The 19,692-nt window shown below is 34.4% G+C and overlaps 1 protein-coding gene across 3 annotated transcripts in view; it reads right to left on the bottom strand.

The window, feature by feature from the left end:
• CNTN5 (contactin 5) overlaps positions 1-19,692 on the bottom strand; it is a gene marked incomplete at its 3' end in the record, with an annotated part of 796,845 nt that overhangs the window by 499,875 nt on the left and 277,278 nt on the right. Inside the window, exon 2 of one of the 3 annotated variants that reach the window (XM_079928800.1) lies at positions 11,169-11,390. The exons of the other annotated variants lie outside the window; for them this stretch is intronic. Coding sequence (XP_079784926.1) covers positions 11,169-11,390 — 222 coding nt within the window. The remainder of the gene's footprint in view (positions 1-11,168; positions 11,391-19,692) is intronic. 3 annotated transcript variants of the gene reach the window in all.

The following is a 19,692-nucleotide window of genomic DNA, read 5'->3' as shown; positions in this document are numbered from 1 at the left end:
ATTACCAATAATGATTGTTTCAACTCTTTAACGGTTTTATTTGTCTCTCCTACTTGTTTCCTGAGCTCTAGTTGCCTTTATATTACCAATAATTAGGGTTTCAACTCTTTAATGGTTTTCTTTGTCTCTTCCATTTGTTTCCTGAGCTCTGAGGATTACTTCTTATCATTTTCTGTTATCTTGTCATATGTACTTTGATTTCATGTATGGGTTCTTTAAACTGTTCTTCCAATGTTATTGTCAGTCACTTCCTCAGAGGAAGACAGTTGTTATATCCTGAGTACAATTTTTCAGGTTATGGAGGGATCCACACAAGACAAACTGAAATCTCTGGCCTGGCCAACAATCAACAAGAGGCTGTGGTTTACTAACAACCACAAGTGTGTTTTCAAGTGGAACTTCCTTCAGTTAGTCCTTCAAAGGTGAATGCAGCTACAATCAACAGCTTGACTGACATTTCATCTCATGAGAGAACTTAAGCCAGAACCACCCACCTAAACCACTCACAGATTCCAGACCCACAGTCTCTGTGAGAAAATGAAAGATTATTGTTTTAATTTGCTAAGTTTTGAGGTAATTTTTACACAGGAATAGATAATTAACAAACTATTTTTTATCTCCTTATATTACTTATATGAAAAGGTGTTTAAGACAAGACATAACTATGAAATCTATGAACTTCCCAGGAAAAGTAAAGAATAAAAATATCATTTACAAATAATCATACTTGGGAGAATGAAAATGCTTTATTTAAGTTTTATTGAGCCTTAAACATTTAGAATTAGAAGTATAATCTTTCCATTCTAATAATCTCTAGGATATTTATCCAGTTTTAGCTTCATCACTTCTAGTAATGTATGAAGTCTTAACAAATTACTGTTTTATTGTTAGGATTCTCAAAAATAAAGTATGTCTTAAATAAGTAACATAAGTTTATGTCCTAGATGAAGACATCTTTTGATTCAATTCTGTTCTAAAATAAATACACTTTACTCAAGATTTTATCATAATTGAGTTGATTAGCACATCAATAATACCTTGCTTAATTTATGGAAATTGCCATTAAGATTAGAATATGAAGGCTGTACCATGAATATCTTATGTTCCTCTGATAGAATATTATGTAGAATAAGAAATTAACCAAAATGATATTTTTAACTTTAAACTTTAATTTATTGAAAAACAAATTTGTTTTAATATAACCAATAGACTGACCTTAAATGATTTGAATCATAATCAATTAATAAATGAAGAAGAGTATTTTAAGCATATACTTATACTCAATGTCAAAATGTTCATCTACAGTGAACTTTTATGTCATCATTAGCACACAATTATATTTGATAGGTTTTGTCTATTCATGTGTGACAGGAACTGGTTAGATGCTCAATAATCCCACTTATTCTTCCTAAGAACACTGGAATACTTTTGTAACCTTTCTTATGATTGGACTGGGACTCCAATGTGACTTACTTCTGGACTGAAATAATATGTGTGAAATTCAGAACTCGTCACAAAAATCATGCATGGCCCTCACCCTCTCTCTTCACCTGTAAATTAGCTGAAGGTAAAAAAGCAGTAGGTGCCAGCAAGATCCTAATAGATATCAAAATATTAGATGGTTCCCAAACTGTCCACATGGAGAACTATTCATTGAAGAATGAAGTGGAATGGAATGTGAATAGAAAAGAAACATTTATTGTGTCAAATTGTTGATTATAGCATACAGAATTACCTTGCCTTGATTAATATTACATTTAAAAGCAACATAATTTTAAAGCTTTTAATGAAGATATAATTTGATTAGGAAGCAATGGTCACTGAAGTATATATCATTAGATTATAGAGTCTTGCTTATATTCTCCTTTCCAAGTTCAGGCCTTTGGATTACTACTTAGTTAAGTACAGTCTCAGGCCATGGGCCTATGACAGGAGATATTCAACCATTCCACCCCATATCTAGCTATATCAGGTTATGGTACTCCAGTTTTTATAACTAGTTTTCTACTTAATCCTTTAGTCCCGGTCCTTCTTCACATGCCCAAATTCTGAAAATGGGTTTTCATCTTGTGTCTCTATTTCTAAATCCTATATCGTTAACCTTTCTAGAAGGTCCAGTGTTATTATTTAGACATTTATATTATATGGATGTTATGCTTCTTGTTTTGCATTTTTACATGGTTGACTTGCACTGTACAGTCATGTAATCAAGTCAGACTTCATTTTTGATCTTTGACTGTAAATGGCTTTCAAGCCCCACCAGTCATTTTTTTCCTTTTGCTTCACCTCAGGGAAAGATGATATGCATCCCTCCCTTGACTCAGGTAGGAAAGTTCATAACATGAAAACCCAAGCCCACATAAGAACTCTCACCCCAGCCCCACTCCCCAACCACAACAAAAACTAATGCAACTCATTTCTTGCTCAAGCCATTTTCCTACCAGCCTATCCTGCTCTCATCAGAAAGCTTCATGATGTGAATAATAAACACTTTTTGGTATATGTATAGCATTATTAGTCTCTACATTTGAACCAATTTTTTGTTATGGGATATTGATCTGTAGGAAAATCACATGGCAATTTAAGGCTCAGTTACCTGGGTAGGTGACAGTCTTCTATAAGGGAAGCATATATTCTTTCCAAGTGTTTTGCATCCATAGAAGCAATATATCTTCAGACAGTTAACTAAAATGTGTAAGGTAGGCATGTGAGAAAGGTAACTCCTGAGTTTCTCTAGATAGCTTTCTCTTAGGTTTATATCAGGAAAACAAGATATGCTATGAGATCATCCAAATTATTTGGGCAAGATGGCATTACCTATGGGGGGAAGCCAGGGGCTAGATTTGGAGACACTTATGTAGAGTAACATAAATTGCAAATGTTTAAATTATACTTATAAATCATAAAATCATATATATGTTTTTTTCTTTCTCCTTTTCCCTTCTGTTATTCCTGAGCCTTAGTAACAACTCCATCCTTTCTGGTCTCACCATGTCCAGAAAAACAATGTAGAATTTAGGAAAAAGTGCTGCACATCCATCTTTAGGTTTGTGGTTATCAAATTCTTTTAATAACAAGTATTTTATAATTTTCCTCATGATTCTTAAATTAATGGATATTCTAGCCTACCTATATGCATTTTTTAATCTAATGAAGGGATAAAATAAAAAATAAGTAACATTATAAAACAGTATTGAATTCAATATGTAAATTCTCAAGAACAATTGTAATAGGACACATAAAGAAGTAATCAAAGTTTGTTTTTGTTGATAAAACCCTCATGAATGTAGCAGCTACAAAGGCAAACTGATCTAAGTGTAGTACAGATTAATCAAATTTTATGAGTGTTATTGGTGTTAGGTGTTGTGATTTTCTAAATGGTCAACAAATTCTGTTAAAGTTCTTAACAAAACTAAATATAATCTTGCTGTAATTTACATGTTTTTCATTGACATTTCCATTATGTACCAAAAATACCTTGCATATAATAAAGTACAGAGTTAGATTCTTGCCTCAGAAAGTTTTAAAGAGAATTTTCACCAATGTGAAAGTTTAGAAGGACATTTAAGAGTACTGTAATTATAGGTCATTTAGCACTCCTATTCTCCACTTTCTAAATTAAAATAGCATCCTTGAATCAAAATTAAGACAATCAAAATTACTCCACAAATTTTAAAAACACCTCTAAAGTGGAGGTACAACCCCTTCTTAGAATCAGACCAGAGCAATAAACCAGAGCCTAAAGTTAGCACTGTATTGACAGTAGTCTTTCATCAGAGATGCCTAAATAGGAGGACAAAGTTCTACTGTGAAATGATGACCCTGGAGTCCATCTACCCTAATTCCAGTGGAGCTTTTGAAGCACTGGTATGTCATTTTGTTTATGGAGACATTGGTTTCCCTTGTAGAGTCCTGTCTTAGGATCAAGCTGATATCTCATTTCTTCTAACCCTTTTTGAAATTTCTGTCACTTATTGATAGGCTACCCAGATACTAACTTTCTTCCTGCAGGAGGGTTTTAAGTATCACCTTATCTGAGACTTCTACAGCCAGGTTCCCTAGGGAAGCCTTGCTTCTTGGTATTGAAACACTATGTTTTCAATTGTTTCCTGAATCATGACCAGCCATTACCATGTCTACCTAGATTCTAAACTTGCCTTTCTGACTTAAATCCTCTTTTAAACAATTATTTCTGTGTCCATTTTTCTCAAAGATTAGGCCTAGTGCCAGACCCAATGCTCTCCACCTACTGGTTACCTCTAATTAATGGCCTCATCTAGCTTATTCATGTAATGTGAACTAAGCATATTGGTATTATGGTCTAGAGGAAATAACAACCTGTCATGTCCAATACAATTAAACCAAATTCACTTTTAATGATCATTGATATATTTTATGTGATAATTTCCAGAAATTTTGAAATGTTTAATTAGAAATTGCATTTTATGATGACATCCACAGTTACAATGTGAGTAAAACTTTTCACAGTTTGTGAGAATATAAGATGAATTCTTAACAAAAATATCCAAACCTTTCTTTAAGTTGCCTTTTAACACTGAAATTGTTTCTTTATGAAAGGTAAACAAGTATAAACTGTCATTATAAAACTTTCAAGGATTCCTAAGATCTGAAGAGCATGATTTATTAAAAAGCTTTGTGATGAATGTTTCATGAGTAGTAGTATTATGTTGTGCACATACTATACATTGAGAGTCTAATAGATGTTTTCATCATTTTTAATGTGGCTATAAAAGAAAGGTCAGCTGATTCAGAGATGCTATCACTTATGAGAACAATCAAAATGTACCGACCCCATACAACATTCAGAAGATGTCAAACCACAAAGCCACCTTGTCAACAGATGGAAGACATTGTTTTTCCCTCTTCATTTGTAATAAAAATAAACACAGTTTAGCTTAAAAATCTTCAGGCCAATATTCTGTCATGGTGTAGAAATTTAGCCTAAATTCAGATTTCAAATTCCTCAAGTACATGCCTCTTTAATTAAACAATATTTGTTAAGCTCCAACTAAGCTTGCACTGCTCTAAGTGCTGAAAGAGAAAAAAAGAGGAATATACAAGATGATCTTTCCTCAAATGGAATATAGTTAAATTGGAGAGAAAAGCATACTAACAGAAACTAATAGAAATAGCTCTAAAAATTAAGAAACCATAAAACAATAAAATCAAAGTTTCAATGAATAGTCATGAAATGGTAAGTCTTTTATTAAAAGATGGTTTTTAAACTGAGAGAAACTGGAGTTATCTGATTTATATAGGAGTATATCATCCAACTAAAATGCCTCTTTCCCGGCTCAGAGGGAATTCCTATTCTCATAAAAGATCATTTAATTTTTTTATTTAGTCCTCCAAGACAATTTATCAGCAAAGGGTACTTTGAGGAAACAACAGAAAATTGTCAACACAGAGACCACTTTGAGTCATGATGCCATTGCTCACGTTCCAAGTCTAATCTGGAAATAAGCCACATCAACAATGATATTCAGCCAAAGGTATTGAGAATGTGAGGCAACAAATCTGGTAGGTTGCAGGGCTGTTCCAGACGTCAGAAGCCAGTGGTAGAAACTCCAAAGGCTGGGTAGACTCAGAGTGCTACATAAATTGCAGGTGGTACTTATCATTGAGGGAATTAAATATATCCAAAATTATGTACTTAAACTTAGAGAAAAATAACTTGCTTCAGCTACTTTTAAGAACCACATTGTTTTTCCACCTGAGGTAACATTTGTAGTCTCTGAATCTCAAGAATGCGCTTCACCAGTAAAAGCCTAAACTTTCTAGTAAGAATCACTCTTAATCCTGACTGTCTCTCTGCAAGGAAGATAAAATATCTTACCTAACCATCTCATCACATATGGAAGAATAAAATGCACCCTACACTTAGTTTACTCCCACTAAAACCACAATAACAAGAATAGATTAAGTCAAAGACCAAGTTATTGGATGTTCATTTATAATGGGAGGAACAGGTATAGTGTCAGCAGTGGTTAATAGCCCTTGTCTACATTGCAAAATCCAAAACTAGGACATGTTTTGCAGGTGTTTGAGGTGCTGACTCATAAGGGCTTTCAATTAACCTATATTACCATGAGAATTTCCAATTTAAACTTTAGTCAATTTTTTAAATCAATTAAATGACATTGCTTGCATTCAAACAATGACTTTAGAGTAACTATTAACAACTAAATTTTTTAAAACTACATAATACCTCTTGGTATAAGGAATATTTCACTGGCATAATTTGAAGTGATCATAGTCATTATCCAAAATATCAATATCAGGTTGAAAGAAAAATGACAATCAGATGACTTCTCTGATTGCTCAACTCCAATGAACAGCATTCTCTCTTTCAGGTACTCTCTGTTTCTCTTCTCCCTTTCTTGAGTCCAGCTCAAATTTTTTTATTTATTTCCCTGGCTCTACTTCCTCACCTCAACCAAAATTCAATGACTCACTGTTGTACTTTTCTGGTAGCCACCTTGTTTGCCTTCTCTTCTGACTTGCTCCTGCTGTTGGAAATCAGCTACCATGTTTTGTGCTACCCTATAGAGAGGCCCCCTGAGAATGACCTCTGGCCAAAGCCAATGAATAATTGAGACACTCAGTCCAACCGCCCTCATCAACCGAGTCCTGTGAACAATTGTGTGAGGTAAGTGAGCTTACAAGTGGATCTGTACCTATTTGAGCCTTGAGATAAAACAGGAGTCTCATCTTGTGAAAGACACGGAACCAGAGGACAAGTTAAACCACATCTGTTTTCCTGACCCACAAAGGTTGTGAGGTAATAAACATATAACTTTTGTTCATTTTGTTGATATCCTCACCATACTTCTATATTTGCTACAGAGCATTCTTCTCACAATATTATGATTTTAAGGTTTTCTTTATAAGTTTCATCTATTTTATTTTTCTGTGTTTTCTTGCAATTATTTTAACAGGTTGGTACTCTTTTTAGGCATCTAGTCCCTATAATCAGTCAAGCTTTGTTTACTCAGGCCCAAATTAAGCATTTTCCTTTGGAACAGAAGTCAGATGAAAACCAGAGTCTTTTGTAACCTAATGTTGGAAGTCATATAGTTATATTCCATTACTTTTGTCATAATCTATTCTCTAGAAGAAGGTTACTAGCTTCAGCCCACAGTGGAAGAAAAGGGATTACACTGTAAATACCAGCAGGTGGGAATCACTGTGACCTGTTTTATAGTCTACCTACTACAGGTGTCACCATATTATTTTCATATTTTATATTTTAAGAAATAAATTATCACACTGTTGAGGTAATCTGTCTTCCCTATCCTGGTACCATTTACCTGCTCTCCTTTCCCCTTTGTCCTCAGAGGTAAATGCTATAGTCACTTGCTCTCTCAAGTTCATATATTAAAAATTGCATTATATATAGTTATCCATGAATATTATATTATATTTTTATTTTTTACATAAATGACATCATATGTAATATTCTGTAAATTTCCTTGCTCACTACTATATTTTGAGGTATATCCATTTTTTTTCATAAAGATATGGTCTATTCACTTTAACAGTCTTAATTTTTCAATGAACGAAAAACACAGTTTATGTATCTATTCCCCTTCTGATGGACATGTGAGTTGTTTCCAACTTTTTGCTATTAAACTTACATTGCAGTGAAGTACTTTTATACTTCCTTGTGCATGTGTGGGAGAGTTTATCCAGGTTTTGCATACAGAAGTAGAATTTCTTTCCCAAATTGATCTGCAAACACCACTTTTATGTTTCTCAGAAAAATCTTAACTCTATCTGGGGTACTTTGGGGCTTCACTCTGAGCAGAAGTGGGATAACTTTCTATTCAGGCTCTGTTAGTTTTCTCATTTTTCACAAGAGCATGTCAACTCCAGCTTTACTCTCTATTAAGTCTAAAGGGAATTACCTGACAAAAGCTGTATGTCAGGCTCTTGTCAGAGAGAACAAACTCAAAGTCACATCTAGCCAAGATCTATCAAATGCTCAGATGGGAAAACAATACTTATGGAAGATTACTTGGAAAATACTCAGACTATCCATTCTGCCTGATACTCTAAATATGGATTAAACTAGAGCAGCAAAGGATTTAAATTATATCAAACTGGTCCCTAGCCTAGAGCCTCGCCACTCAAATTATGGTTCACGGACCAGCAGCATCACCTGGAAGCTTTTTATAAATGCAGATTATATAGCCTTCCCCTCCTGATCTGTTGAAAGGGGGCATATTTTGACAAGACTCTCAAGGGATTGTATGTATGTTAAAGATTAAAGGAAGAGCACAGTCTTAGATAATTACTTCTAATTTTGTTGTTGATGATTGGGTTTCATCTGCCTTTATTGAAGCAGATGAAACTCATTTTTATGTATACAATAACAATAATGTTCAGGTCATTGACCATTACATCAAATATTAAACTGTAAATGAGGACCTGCCAGAAAAATTTGTCTAATCTAGCATCAGAAATAGCTGCATTTCTACTGAGTAACTGATTCATTTTCATCCTTGAAAGAGTGGGAAATGTGTAACTGATCAGAGTTTCTTTTTCTTTAACTAATTACCACAAATGGGACTAACCTATGACAGGCATACAGACACTTTGAATTAGTCTCAAACTTGGCTCCATTTTATGTCTCAATATTGGCTGTTTTCATCATTTTCATATGTTTTAATTCACATTTTCTAGCTGTATTCTATGTATCATTGCAAACCACATTAACTTATATTTGGAACAAGAGAACAAAGGAGTAGAACATGAGGTGATACCAAATTATACCAAATACAATAGTATCCCATAGTTCTGATCACTCAGTCAATACATTCTTTCTTGGTGTCATCCTATAAAATAATGAATAAGGCCTAACGAAGACAAATTCCAACACATCTCTGCCTGATGAGTATGACATTAGAGTTAATGTAATGAATTTTTAAAAAAGAATTTATATTTTAGAGCAATTTACAACAAAATGAGAAGGCAGAGATTTCTCATCTACCTCCCTTCCCCCCACATGCATACTTCTCCCATTATCAACATCACTCACCAGAATGATTCATCACTCACAGAATGAACATCACTCACATTTTTACCAAAGATGAACCTACATTAACACATCATAATCACCAATAGTCATAGTTTATGTTAGGGTTCACTCTTGGTGCTGTACATTCTATAGATTTGGACAAATGTATAAGGACATATATCCATCATTATGATATCATTCAGAGTATTTTCACTGCCCTAAAAATCATTTGTACTCTGTTTATCCATCTCTCCCATATGATAAGAGTATGTTTAGTTTTATAAGAAACTGCCAAACTATCTTCCAAAGAGGCTGTATTATTTTGTATTCCCAACAGCAAGATATGAGAGTTCCTGCTGCTTCACATCCTCAGCAGCATTTGGTGTTTTCAGTGTTCTGGATTTGGATCCTGTTAATAAGTGTGTAGTGGTATCTCATTGTTGTTTTAATTTTCATTGCTGTGATGACGTAAGATGTGGTGTACCTTTTCATATAATTATTTGCCATCTGTATATCTTCTTTGATGACATGTCTGTTAAGGTTTTGGGGTCATTTTAAACTCATGTTGTTGAAGTTCTTATGTTGATTTTTAAAAGTACTTTGTATATTTAAATAACTGTCATTTATCAGATGTGCCTTTTTGCAAATATTTTCATCGAGGCTGTGGCTTGTCTCCTAATTCTCTTGATTTTTTTTCACAGAATATATTATGGAAACTTAAAAATTTATAAGTACGTTGAAAAATAAAACATTTTAAAGAACGAACACCATACTTAAATAAAATTTAAATGCCAGCACTATGAGATGATGCTCCACATGGCAACAATTGGCATAATCATGAGGGATGAGTTTGCCTGGGTTTGGTACCACAACCTAATTTGAAATTTCTAGGATTTTTCCAAGTAGTTTAGTTCTTACAAAATGTTTCTCTAAATATTTAGTCTTTTATCAATCATAATTGAAATATAGCCCAAAGTGTATTGTACTTAAAATCAGTAGATATATGAATGAAATTGTTTACTTATTAGAAGTGTGACCTTGTCAAAGATACTTATCTGTCCCCTGAGTTTCCGTTTCCAAAGAAGACAGTAATAATATCCACTTCAAATGTTTGTTGACAGTATTATTGATATAAGCTATGCAAAAGAGACTGGCACAGAACCTGGTAATAATCAAGCACTAGTGCTTCTCTCTGTTAATTAGCCTTGTACTGTTTTGTTGATATATCCAAAAATGACAAAGTTAGAGAACATTTAGAAAATGTTCAAACCATAATGTTAATAGCTGCATAGTCATCCTGAATTTAACTGATTTCTTAGTGTTGGACATTTGAATAATTTCTTATTTTCTACTCATAAATGCTAAGTATATGCTGATATCTCTGTGTACATTGTTTATTATTTCCTTATGCAAAACACATTTCTAGAAATAAAATATGAGATTGAAGGATATGACTGTTTTGAGGTTCTTGAATTTCATTGTCAAATTGTCCTTCAGAAATTTAATATTTTTGCTTTCAGTATATGAATTTATTTAGTTTTAATCCTAAATCAGAATTGGAAGCAATTGTAATTAAATACATAAAAAAAATTTTGAAATAGGTGTGGAACATAAGACTAACTTATGACCAAGATAGCCTTAACATTTTCCTCAGCTTCACTTAACATTTGACAGGTTTCCTCCTGACTATGGTCCCCTAACCTCCATTTTCTTAGAGCATTTACTTTATAAGAACTGCAGTTATAAATTCCTTCTTTGCTTCTGTGAAATGTAAATCTTTACCCAGTCTCTTACCAGTTTTAAAACCCAAGAATGTCTTTCTCAAGGACCTGGGAGCCATTTTTTTTTTTGAAATGTAATCATCAAAAAAGAGAGGGTTCCTATTTCCCAGACTCTATAAGATGGTAAGAGACTAACTTCAATAAGCACCAATGGTCTTATCACACTGGCCAAACTCCTCCTTAATGTCCTCCACCTTTCCAGATCTTAAAAACTCACTTTCTGTTTCACAGGTGAGTTTAACCTCTCTCCTCTATTGCAATAGGCTTAACTCCTACTGCAATAGTCTTGAATAAAGTCTTTTTTCCCTGCTTAACTCCAACAGGTGCAATTTTCTTTTGACACTTACCATCTTGTTTGAAGGCATCTGAGGAATGATAAAGATTGATGGGGGAATAATAATGTTGAGCTGCCCCTCGCCAGTTCGGTGAAGAAACACTCAGTGTTCCTAATGGAGGACTGCTGTATCGTGGTCTAGTCTTTGAACCATAGAGGGATGAAGATGAACTCTTCTTAATTCTTAGCAAAGTAGCATATGAAGTAGAGAGACTAGGAAGAGTTCCAGAGTATTCTGTAAAATAATAATAATGAAAAGTGAATTCTGAGGAAACTGGTTTTTTTTAATGAAAATTTTTCTTCTGAAGACATTGTTGAAAATCTCCCTTGGAGATGCAATGAAATGCAAACTACAGTGGGAATGGAAAAAATAAAATATTAAAAATATATTTTAAAACATTTTCTGAAAACTCTACTAGTTATAAAGTTGGTGTTTTGCAAGAAAGAAAGAAAGAGAGAAAAAAGACATGAAGGAGGAAAGAAAAGAAAGGAAAGGAGGGACTTCCCTGGTGGCACAATGGTTAGGATCCACCTGCCAATGCAGGGTACACGGGTTTGAGCCCTGGTCCGGGAAGATCCCGCATGCCGTGGAGCAACTAAGCCCATGTGCCACAACTGCTGAGCCTGCACTCTAGAGCCTGTGAGCCACAACTACTGAGCCCACGTGCCACAACTACGGGAGCCGGCACACCTAGACCCTGTGCTTGCAACAAAAGAAGCCACCGCAATGAGAAGACCGTGCACCACAATGAAGAGTAGCCCCTGCTCGCTGCAAGTAGAGGAAGCCCATGCACAGCAATGAAGACCCAATTCAGCCAAAAATAAATAAATTAATTAATTTTTTAAAAAAAGAAAAGGAAAGGAGGAAGGAAAAGAGAAAAAGGAAGGAAGGAAAGGAGGAATGAAGGGAAAAAGGAAGAAAGGAAGGGAGGGAAGAAGGACGCAATCTGTCCAAATTTCATTTCTTTTATTTTCTTTGTCAGGAATATTTGGTCTTAATATTAAAATATCCATTCACACACATTAAATCAGTTCTTTATTATTTAAAAATGAGAAAAAGAGGAAAACAGCATTATCAATTACATTCTACAAATATAGATCGGATCTTCATCACCTAAAGTTTATCATATAGTAGGAAATGTGTCTAATGAAGCATATATATTTGCACTAGACTGTAAGTTATGCCTCATGTTCTTGAAAAGCAGTCAAATCCATTATGGAATGTAAAAAAAAAATAGATGGAATTTGTTTTGTAGAGTTTGTTATATATAATCTATATAACAATATTATTAAGTAGGAATACTATTATGAAATTCCTACCTTTGATGATTATTGAGAAACATATTGCCCATATTTTACTTTAATCTCCAAGATTTTTCATTAGAAAAGATATGCATATTGCCTGAAGTAGATTGTACTGACTCTCCTTTACGACCACAGGGAAGTCAATTTGGTGTATAGATCAAACGTTTAAAAACACAAACTAATTATGATGAATTCTGAAAAACAATTAAGAATTGGATTTTTTCTATGTCTAATATCGGCTGTATTCGACAATTCATTGATTTTGGAAGTACCCTTAGGAGACAGACATTTTTGGTCAGGGTATTTGACATTTCAACTTAATGGATGTTAATTTAATTTTGGATAAAAAATAATTTATATTTGTGAGTAAGCTTTCTCACAATTAAGATTATTTAGAATCATTATCCTGTCTCATAGAGATATTTTGGAATGCATGAAGCATTTCTGTGATTTGAAAATAACCCTTTAGGTGTTAAGCATCAAATCAAATTTAACATTTTCTGTTCTGTGAAATTGTAAATATGATTTCTCTGAAACTCAAAAAGGTATATTTTTAGATGCACTCCACCTTTAAAATGAGCATGATATGTGTAGTCCAATCCCATCAGGAGCTGTTAAGAGATTCATGTCCTTTAGTCTTTGTGTTCAACCACAAGTCTGGTAAAGATGGATCAATTTTAACTGAAAATAGCTAGGCTCTCCTGGGCAAACTATATGAGAACAGATTATGGGTAGACATAAAATCTCCTTTAAAACCTGAAATTAAATGCAAGTTTTGGCACCTAGAGGTGTAAGGTAATGAAAAGAGAATGAGTTTCTTTAAAGTATTTTGTAGTTGTAGTCTCTGAAACTACTCATTTCTCTGTGTAGTCTTTTGCTTTTGTTTTAGCTGCCTACCTTGCTCATATACAAAAGAAATAAAGAACTGTCCCATGCTAGTGTTTAAAATTAAAATGGAGTATGAGATGTGGCTTATAGTTCTTAAAACTAGATAAGGATAATCAATGGAAAACTAGAAAGGCCACAGTGAAGTTCAAAAAAGCCAGGATAATGCTTGTAAAACATATATATATATATATACAAAATGCATACTGTCCAAGTGGTACCATAATTGGCTTATGACACTCCATGTAATTAGAGATGAACCAAATTAGGATTTGGTTGTTGTGTTTCACAACAGGATTTCATTTGTTATGTAATCAGTTGCATCTGTTGCTGTAGAAATTACTTTTTCATCAATTAAAGTGACTCCAAATCTGCTACTAGAAATTTAACAGTTTATTCATTCATTCATGTATTCAAAAAGCGTGTAATGAGAACTCAGTAGGGGATAAGTGTGAGGGATACAAGGATGAACAAATATAGTTGTCCCCTCATATCTGCAGATTCTGCATCCACAGATTCAACCAACCACAAATCAAAAATATTCACGGAAAATAATTTCCAGGAAGTTCCAAAAAGCAAAACTTGAATTTGCTGCACACCAACAACTATTCATATAGTACTTACATTGAACTAGGTATTGTAAATAATCTAGAGATGATTTAAAGTATTCAGGAGGATGTGTGTGAGTTATATGTAAATACTAATCCATTTTATACAAGGGCCTTGAGCATCCTCGGATCTTGGTATCCAAAGGAATCTTGGAACCATTGCCCCATGGATTCTGAGAGAAAATAGTATTGCATCAGCCTTCAAGGAGCTTATGATCTAGTGGAGAAGAAAGGTAACTATGTGTGCAACTTTAGTGTGAGAGAAAGGTAAATTCAGGAACCTATGGACTCTCATCCACAGCCACAGAATCCTCTCATTCAGCCTAGGGACATCAGAAAATGATTTTCAGATGAAATACTATCCAAACTGAGCCCTGAAAGCCTGTTAGTGATTAGCTCACCAAAACTCTGTGTAGGAAAATAAAGATATTCTATACAAAGGGGAGAAAGTACATGAAGAACTGGAAAGGAAAGTCAGCATGTCATACTTGGTAGATTAAAATAGTCTGGAACCCAGGGTTAGAGGCATACAGATGAGAGAAGAGGTAAGGCTGGATAATTAAGCAAGGGACCAGTGATGAAATGTATGTCATGTGAAAATGGAAAGAAAACAATATGCATTTTAGAAAGATCACTCTGGCTAAAGTGCCATTTGGACTAAGACAAAAGGAAAAAAGACTACCCAAGAGCCTAAAACTGTAAAAAAGCAAAGATTAGTCAGAACTGAGAAGGTGATCATCTGTATGGGAAGGAAATAAATAAAATTACTGACAGATTGAATTGAAGGCAAGGAAGGGAAAGTAAGAAACTAAGGATGGTCTGTGCTACAAAAAATCGATAAAAATGCAGGAAAAGCACATGCTTGAGATGAAAGCTCAATAATTCAGTTTTGGGCAGGTAGAGAGTTAGAGGTGCTTCTAACGCATTTATGTTGATTATAAAATTCTGTAAACATAAAGGCTCATGAGAGATTATTAAATGGTAAACAAAGAGGTGGTTATAAAAACTATGAGAATTGATAAATTTGCCAATGAAATAGGTAAAATGAAAACTTGAGTGTTTAAAATGGTAACCTGAGGAGCACCAGCATTTCAAATAAAAGCAGAGGTAGTAGAACCTGGAAATGAAAGAGGAAAAGCAGAAAAGTGGGACGTCATTGAAGGGAAGGGAAGGGAAGAGAGTCTTTCAAAGCAAATGGGAGAGCAGTAGACAGTGTTTAAAGATCAGTGTAGAGAGGCTGCCCTGAAAAGAGGGGATGCCCAGCAGTATCAAAGCTGCCCTACTGCTCCACATACAATGCACAGTTGTACGTGAAAGTGGGGTCAGAGTCAGGAGCTAAAGAGGACTTTCCAGGCCCTGGAGAGAGTCTCAAACCCCTAAACTGCCATTTCCATTGCATTAGACGTAAAGACCCTAGACTTAGCTGGTAGCCTCCATTAGTCTCCTGGTCTGAGAGCAACTGATTATTAATTCAGTGAGGTATCCCTCTCTCAAGGGCATTTTTAATTCTTCTACCTGATGCCATTCTAGCTGCCCAGGCTTTTTTTCTGACATCTCTGATTTTCCCACTCCGCAATCCCAGTTCTGGGGATCCTCAGCTCTGGAAAATAGATATATTAGCATAAATAAATGGGAAATGGTGTTTCAATTACAGGACTTTTATATTTACATCTTATCTTCTGTCCTCAAGCTCCATACCTTGTTGGATCTCCTGATGATGTTACTTCCTATTTCACTGAGAAATTAGAAGAAATCAGAAGAAAGTGTCCTTCACATGCTCCCACCACCTGTATGTACACTCATATACCCTGCCTTGCATTCACTGATATGCTATGGATAAATAGTCTGTGCACCTATTAAAGGCCAGTTGTGTGCATTGAATCTCATTCCATCTTATCTTGACTCCTGAAGGACATTGTTCTAGAAATTTCCCTCTCTCTCCTTCAGCATCAATCATTGTCTCCCTGTTAGATCATTCCCATAACTGTACAGAAATTCCTCTAACCTTAAAAGGGCCACCTTGACCTACCATTTCTTCCACTTATTTTCCTTTACATCAAGACTTCTTGAGAAGAGCTATGGATGGTCATTGTGTTCAATTCCTCTCCCCCGCTTCTCCCTTGAGCCTATTCCAAGCAGCCTTGCCTGTACCACTCCACAATAAAGACTCTCTTCCAAGTTAATAGTGACCAGGTCACTGCTAAATGTAAGGATCAATTATCACTCTACTAGGCCTATCAGCCATGTGCAACATGGATAACGATTCCTTTTTTCTTTAAATATTTTCTTCATGAGATTCTGGGATACTGCAATCTCATGTTTTTATTCCTATTTCATTGGATACTCCTTATTTCCTTGCCTAGTTCTTCTTTGTCTCCTCAAATTCTAAATGTTAGTGTACTATAAAAAAAAAGTCTTCTCCACTTACACTAGCTCTTAAATGCTCTTGTTCATGAACATCAACTCCTTCCCAAATGAATTCCACGTTTCCTATAGTCTCAGTTACTTGGTCCCCGCTCCAAGTCTTTGATATTCCAATATTTCCTACTCTTAACTCCTTCTCCTAAGTAATGTCTCTTTGCTCACTCTCCTTTAGTGGTTCTGCCTCAGCTCCTAAGAATTTCCTGACCTCTGTCCTAAAAGACATCTCTCAAAATAGATCATTTGGTAAATATTACTCAGGGTTCAGAATCTGTTTTTGGTCATCACTTCAAGAACTGTTATTTAAGAAATAGGAGAGTAGGTTGGGTCTAAATTCTGAGCCCAGGATTTCAAAGAAGCTTAGTGAAATATAAATACTAAGTGACAATCCAGTGGTCTCTGGACTGAATTCCTTTCACACATAACTCCTTGCTTGCTTTCAGCAAGCTCAAACATCATTTTCTCCCAAATTCACTATTTTCTCACTCAACATTCATTGATTTTTTCAACATCTCTTCATTGAATTTCTACTAAGTGTTGGGAACTGGGGATACAGTTGCAAGTAAATCACATGTGGTTCCTGACTTCATGGAATTTACAATCTGGGAGTATTGGTAGAAGATTACACTTGAGTAAAGCATTAATAGAGGAATATTAAATAAACAAAAAAGTTATTCTTAAAAATATATAAAACCAAGAACTATGATACATAGAATGAAGAAAAAGGAAAACAAAGAAAGCAGAGTGTCCCAGGAGGAAGCTTGTCTACAACATTTAGTTTTCTTTGCTGACATCATGACTGAGTTACTGGGAACAAAATCTCTTCTCTTGGCTGTGGTGTGTACATCTTCCTCCTACACCTTGGCCACTCGTTTTATTGAATGAGAATTTTGGATCTTTCAGTAAACCTGTCTGTATTATAGGCTCCGAAGTTAGATGGCCTCATTTAATCTGGACTCTACCCCACAGCAGCTCTGTGGCTTTGGGCAAGACATAAATGGCTCTGTGCCCCAATTTCCTTGTCTTTAGAATGGGGGATAACAATAGTACTTCCTTCACAGGTTGTTGTAGAGATTAAATAAATCAATACACATAAAGCACTTAGAACTTTAGAGTTTTACCTGGTTCACAGTAAGAACTCAATATATAATAAATATATTATCTGTACTTTTTAAGATATGATATATATCTATATCTATTTATATCTATCTATATCTATCTATCTATATCTATCTATCTATCTATCTATCTATCTATCTATATATTATCTGCACTTTAGTTAACACCCTGTACTACTTTCTGGTGGACATAATTTTTTTCCAGTTTTATTGAGATATAATTAACATGCAGCACTGTATAAGTTTAAGGTGTACAACATAATGTTTTGACTTACATACATCATGAGATGATCCCCACAATGGGTTTAGTGAGCACCCATCATCTCATATAGATACAGCATCATATAAATAGAAAAAAAACTTTTTTCCTTGTGATGAGAACTCAGGATTTACTCTCTTAACAACTTTCATTTATAACATACAGCAGTGTTCATTATCTTTATAATGTTGTACATTCTATCCCTAGTACTTATTTATCTTATAACCAGAAGTTTGTACTTTTTGATCACCTTCATCCAATTTCCCCTCCCCCAACCCACCATCTCTGGTAACCATAAATCTGATCTCCTTTTTCATGGGTTTGTTTGTTTGTTTGGTTGGTTGGTTTTGAAGTATAAGTGACCTGCAATACTCTTAGTTCTTGTTAGACAAGATAGTGATTCAATATTTCTATATATTTCAAAATGATCACCATGATAAGTCTAGCTGTCATCTGTCACCATACAAAGATATTACATAACTGTTGGCTATATTCCCCACACAGTTCATTTCATACCTGTGACTCATTTATTTTTTAATTGAAAGTTTATACTGCTTAATCTTCCTTACCTATTTCTCTCCTCCCCCTATCTCCCTCCCCTCTGGCAACCACCTGTTTTTCCTCTGTACCTATGACTCTGTTTCTTTTTGGTTGTGCTTGAACAGTTTCTCATTTACTTTTTTTAGATTCTGCATACAAGTGAAATCACACAGTGTTTGTCTTTCTCTTTCTGCCATATTTCACTTAGCATGATATTCTCTAGGTCCATCCATGTTGTCACAAATGGCAAAATTTCATTCTCTTTTAGGGCTGAGTAATATTCATATATATATATATATATATATATATATATATATATATAATATCATATCTTCTCTATTCATTTGTCTCTTGATGGGCACTTAAGTTGTTTCCATATCTTGGCTATTGTAAATAATGTTTCAGTAAGCAGAAGGCTGCATATATCTTTTCAATTTAGTGTTTCATAGTGGCTGCACCAATCTACATTCCCATCTGGTGGACTTAATTGAATATTGGGCTTACTCTTTCCAGATTTGATTGGGTTACAAAGCGAAAGTATAAATACCAAATTTTAATACTCACTTTACTCTGAGGAATTAAAAGCGTGAAAAATGAAAGGGGAATAGTTAGACTTCTATTACCTTGACAGATGTATTCCCATGAGTGAGTTCCTAAGAAAAAATTGTGGCCACTGATGGAAACCATAGATCTACAGAAAACTCAAAGCCGATAAATTCTTGTGTTTATATTGGCTATATCAATACTTATCTATCTTTTTTCCCTATTCCTGTCCAGGGTTTGGAAGGAAAAGTGACTCATAATTTCTTTCGAGAGAAATCTTCATCAGTTGCTCAAACTTTTAATGAATATTTATGCTGAAAGTGTCAGCAGAATCTTTATTATACATTAATGGATAATGATTAATGAATACATTAATCATTTTTTCTTCTATTTTCCCAATTCTTATAGATCAGACCTTAGGGAATGTGCATTACAGTTATTAAGTGGTCTAGAGATTTTGTGATAAAACTCAATTAACCTGGTGCTCTCACACCATGGAATTCCAGCTGGAGGTTGGGTATGAGTAAATATTAATACCTTTATTAAATATTTCCTAATAAAGTGACCCTGAATATTATCTGATCCAGGACAACTGCACTTATATTATTTAATAAAATTGTAGCCTATTAAGTCAGAATGGCATTGCCACCACTTCAGTCTTGGAACTAGAAGCACTGTTTTTTCACTAATTAAAAGGTCAGTTTATAGATGTGACATTGCTATTGAATGTAAGTAATATTCAAGAAATAAGGGATTAGAATTGGCAGCACTAGAATTTTATGGCAATATTTGTGAATAAATAAAAATGAAAATGCCAATATGATAAAGGATACATTTTAAAATATTTAATCTCTTACC

This window comes from Stenella coeruleoalba, assembly GCF_951394435.1.
Source record: "Stenella coeruleoalba genome assembly, chromosome: 8".
Lineage (NCBI taxonomy): Eukaryota > Metazoa > Chordata > Mammalia > Artiodactyla > Delphinidae > Stenella > Stenella coeruleoalba.
The sequence above is the reverse complement of the archived record's forward strand: the minus strand, read 5'-3'. Positions and strand labels throughout refer to the sequence as shown.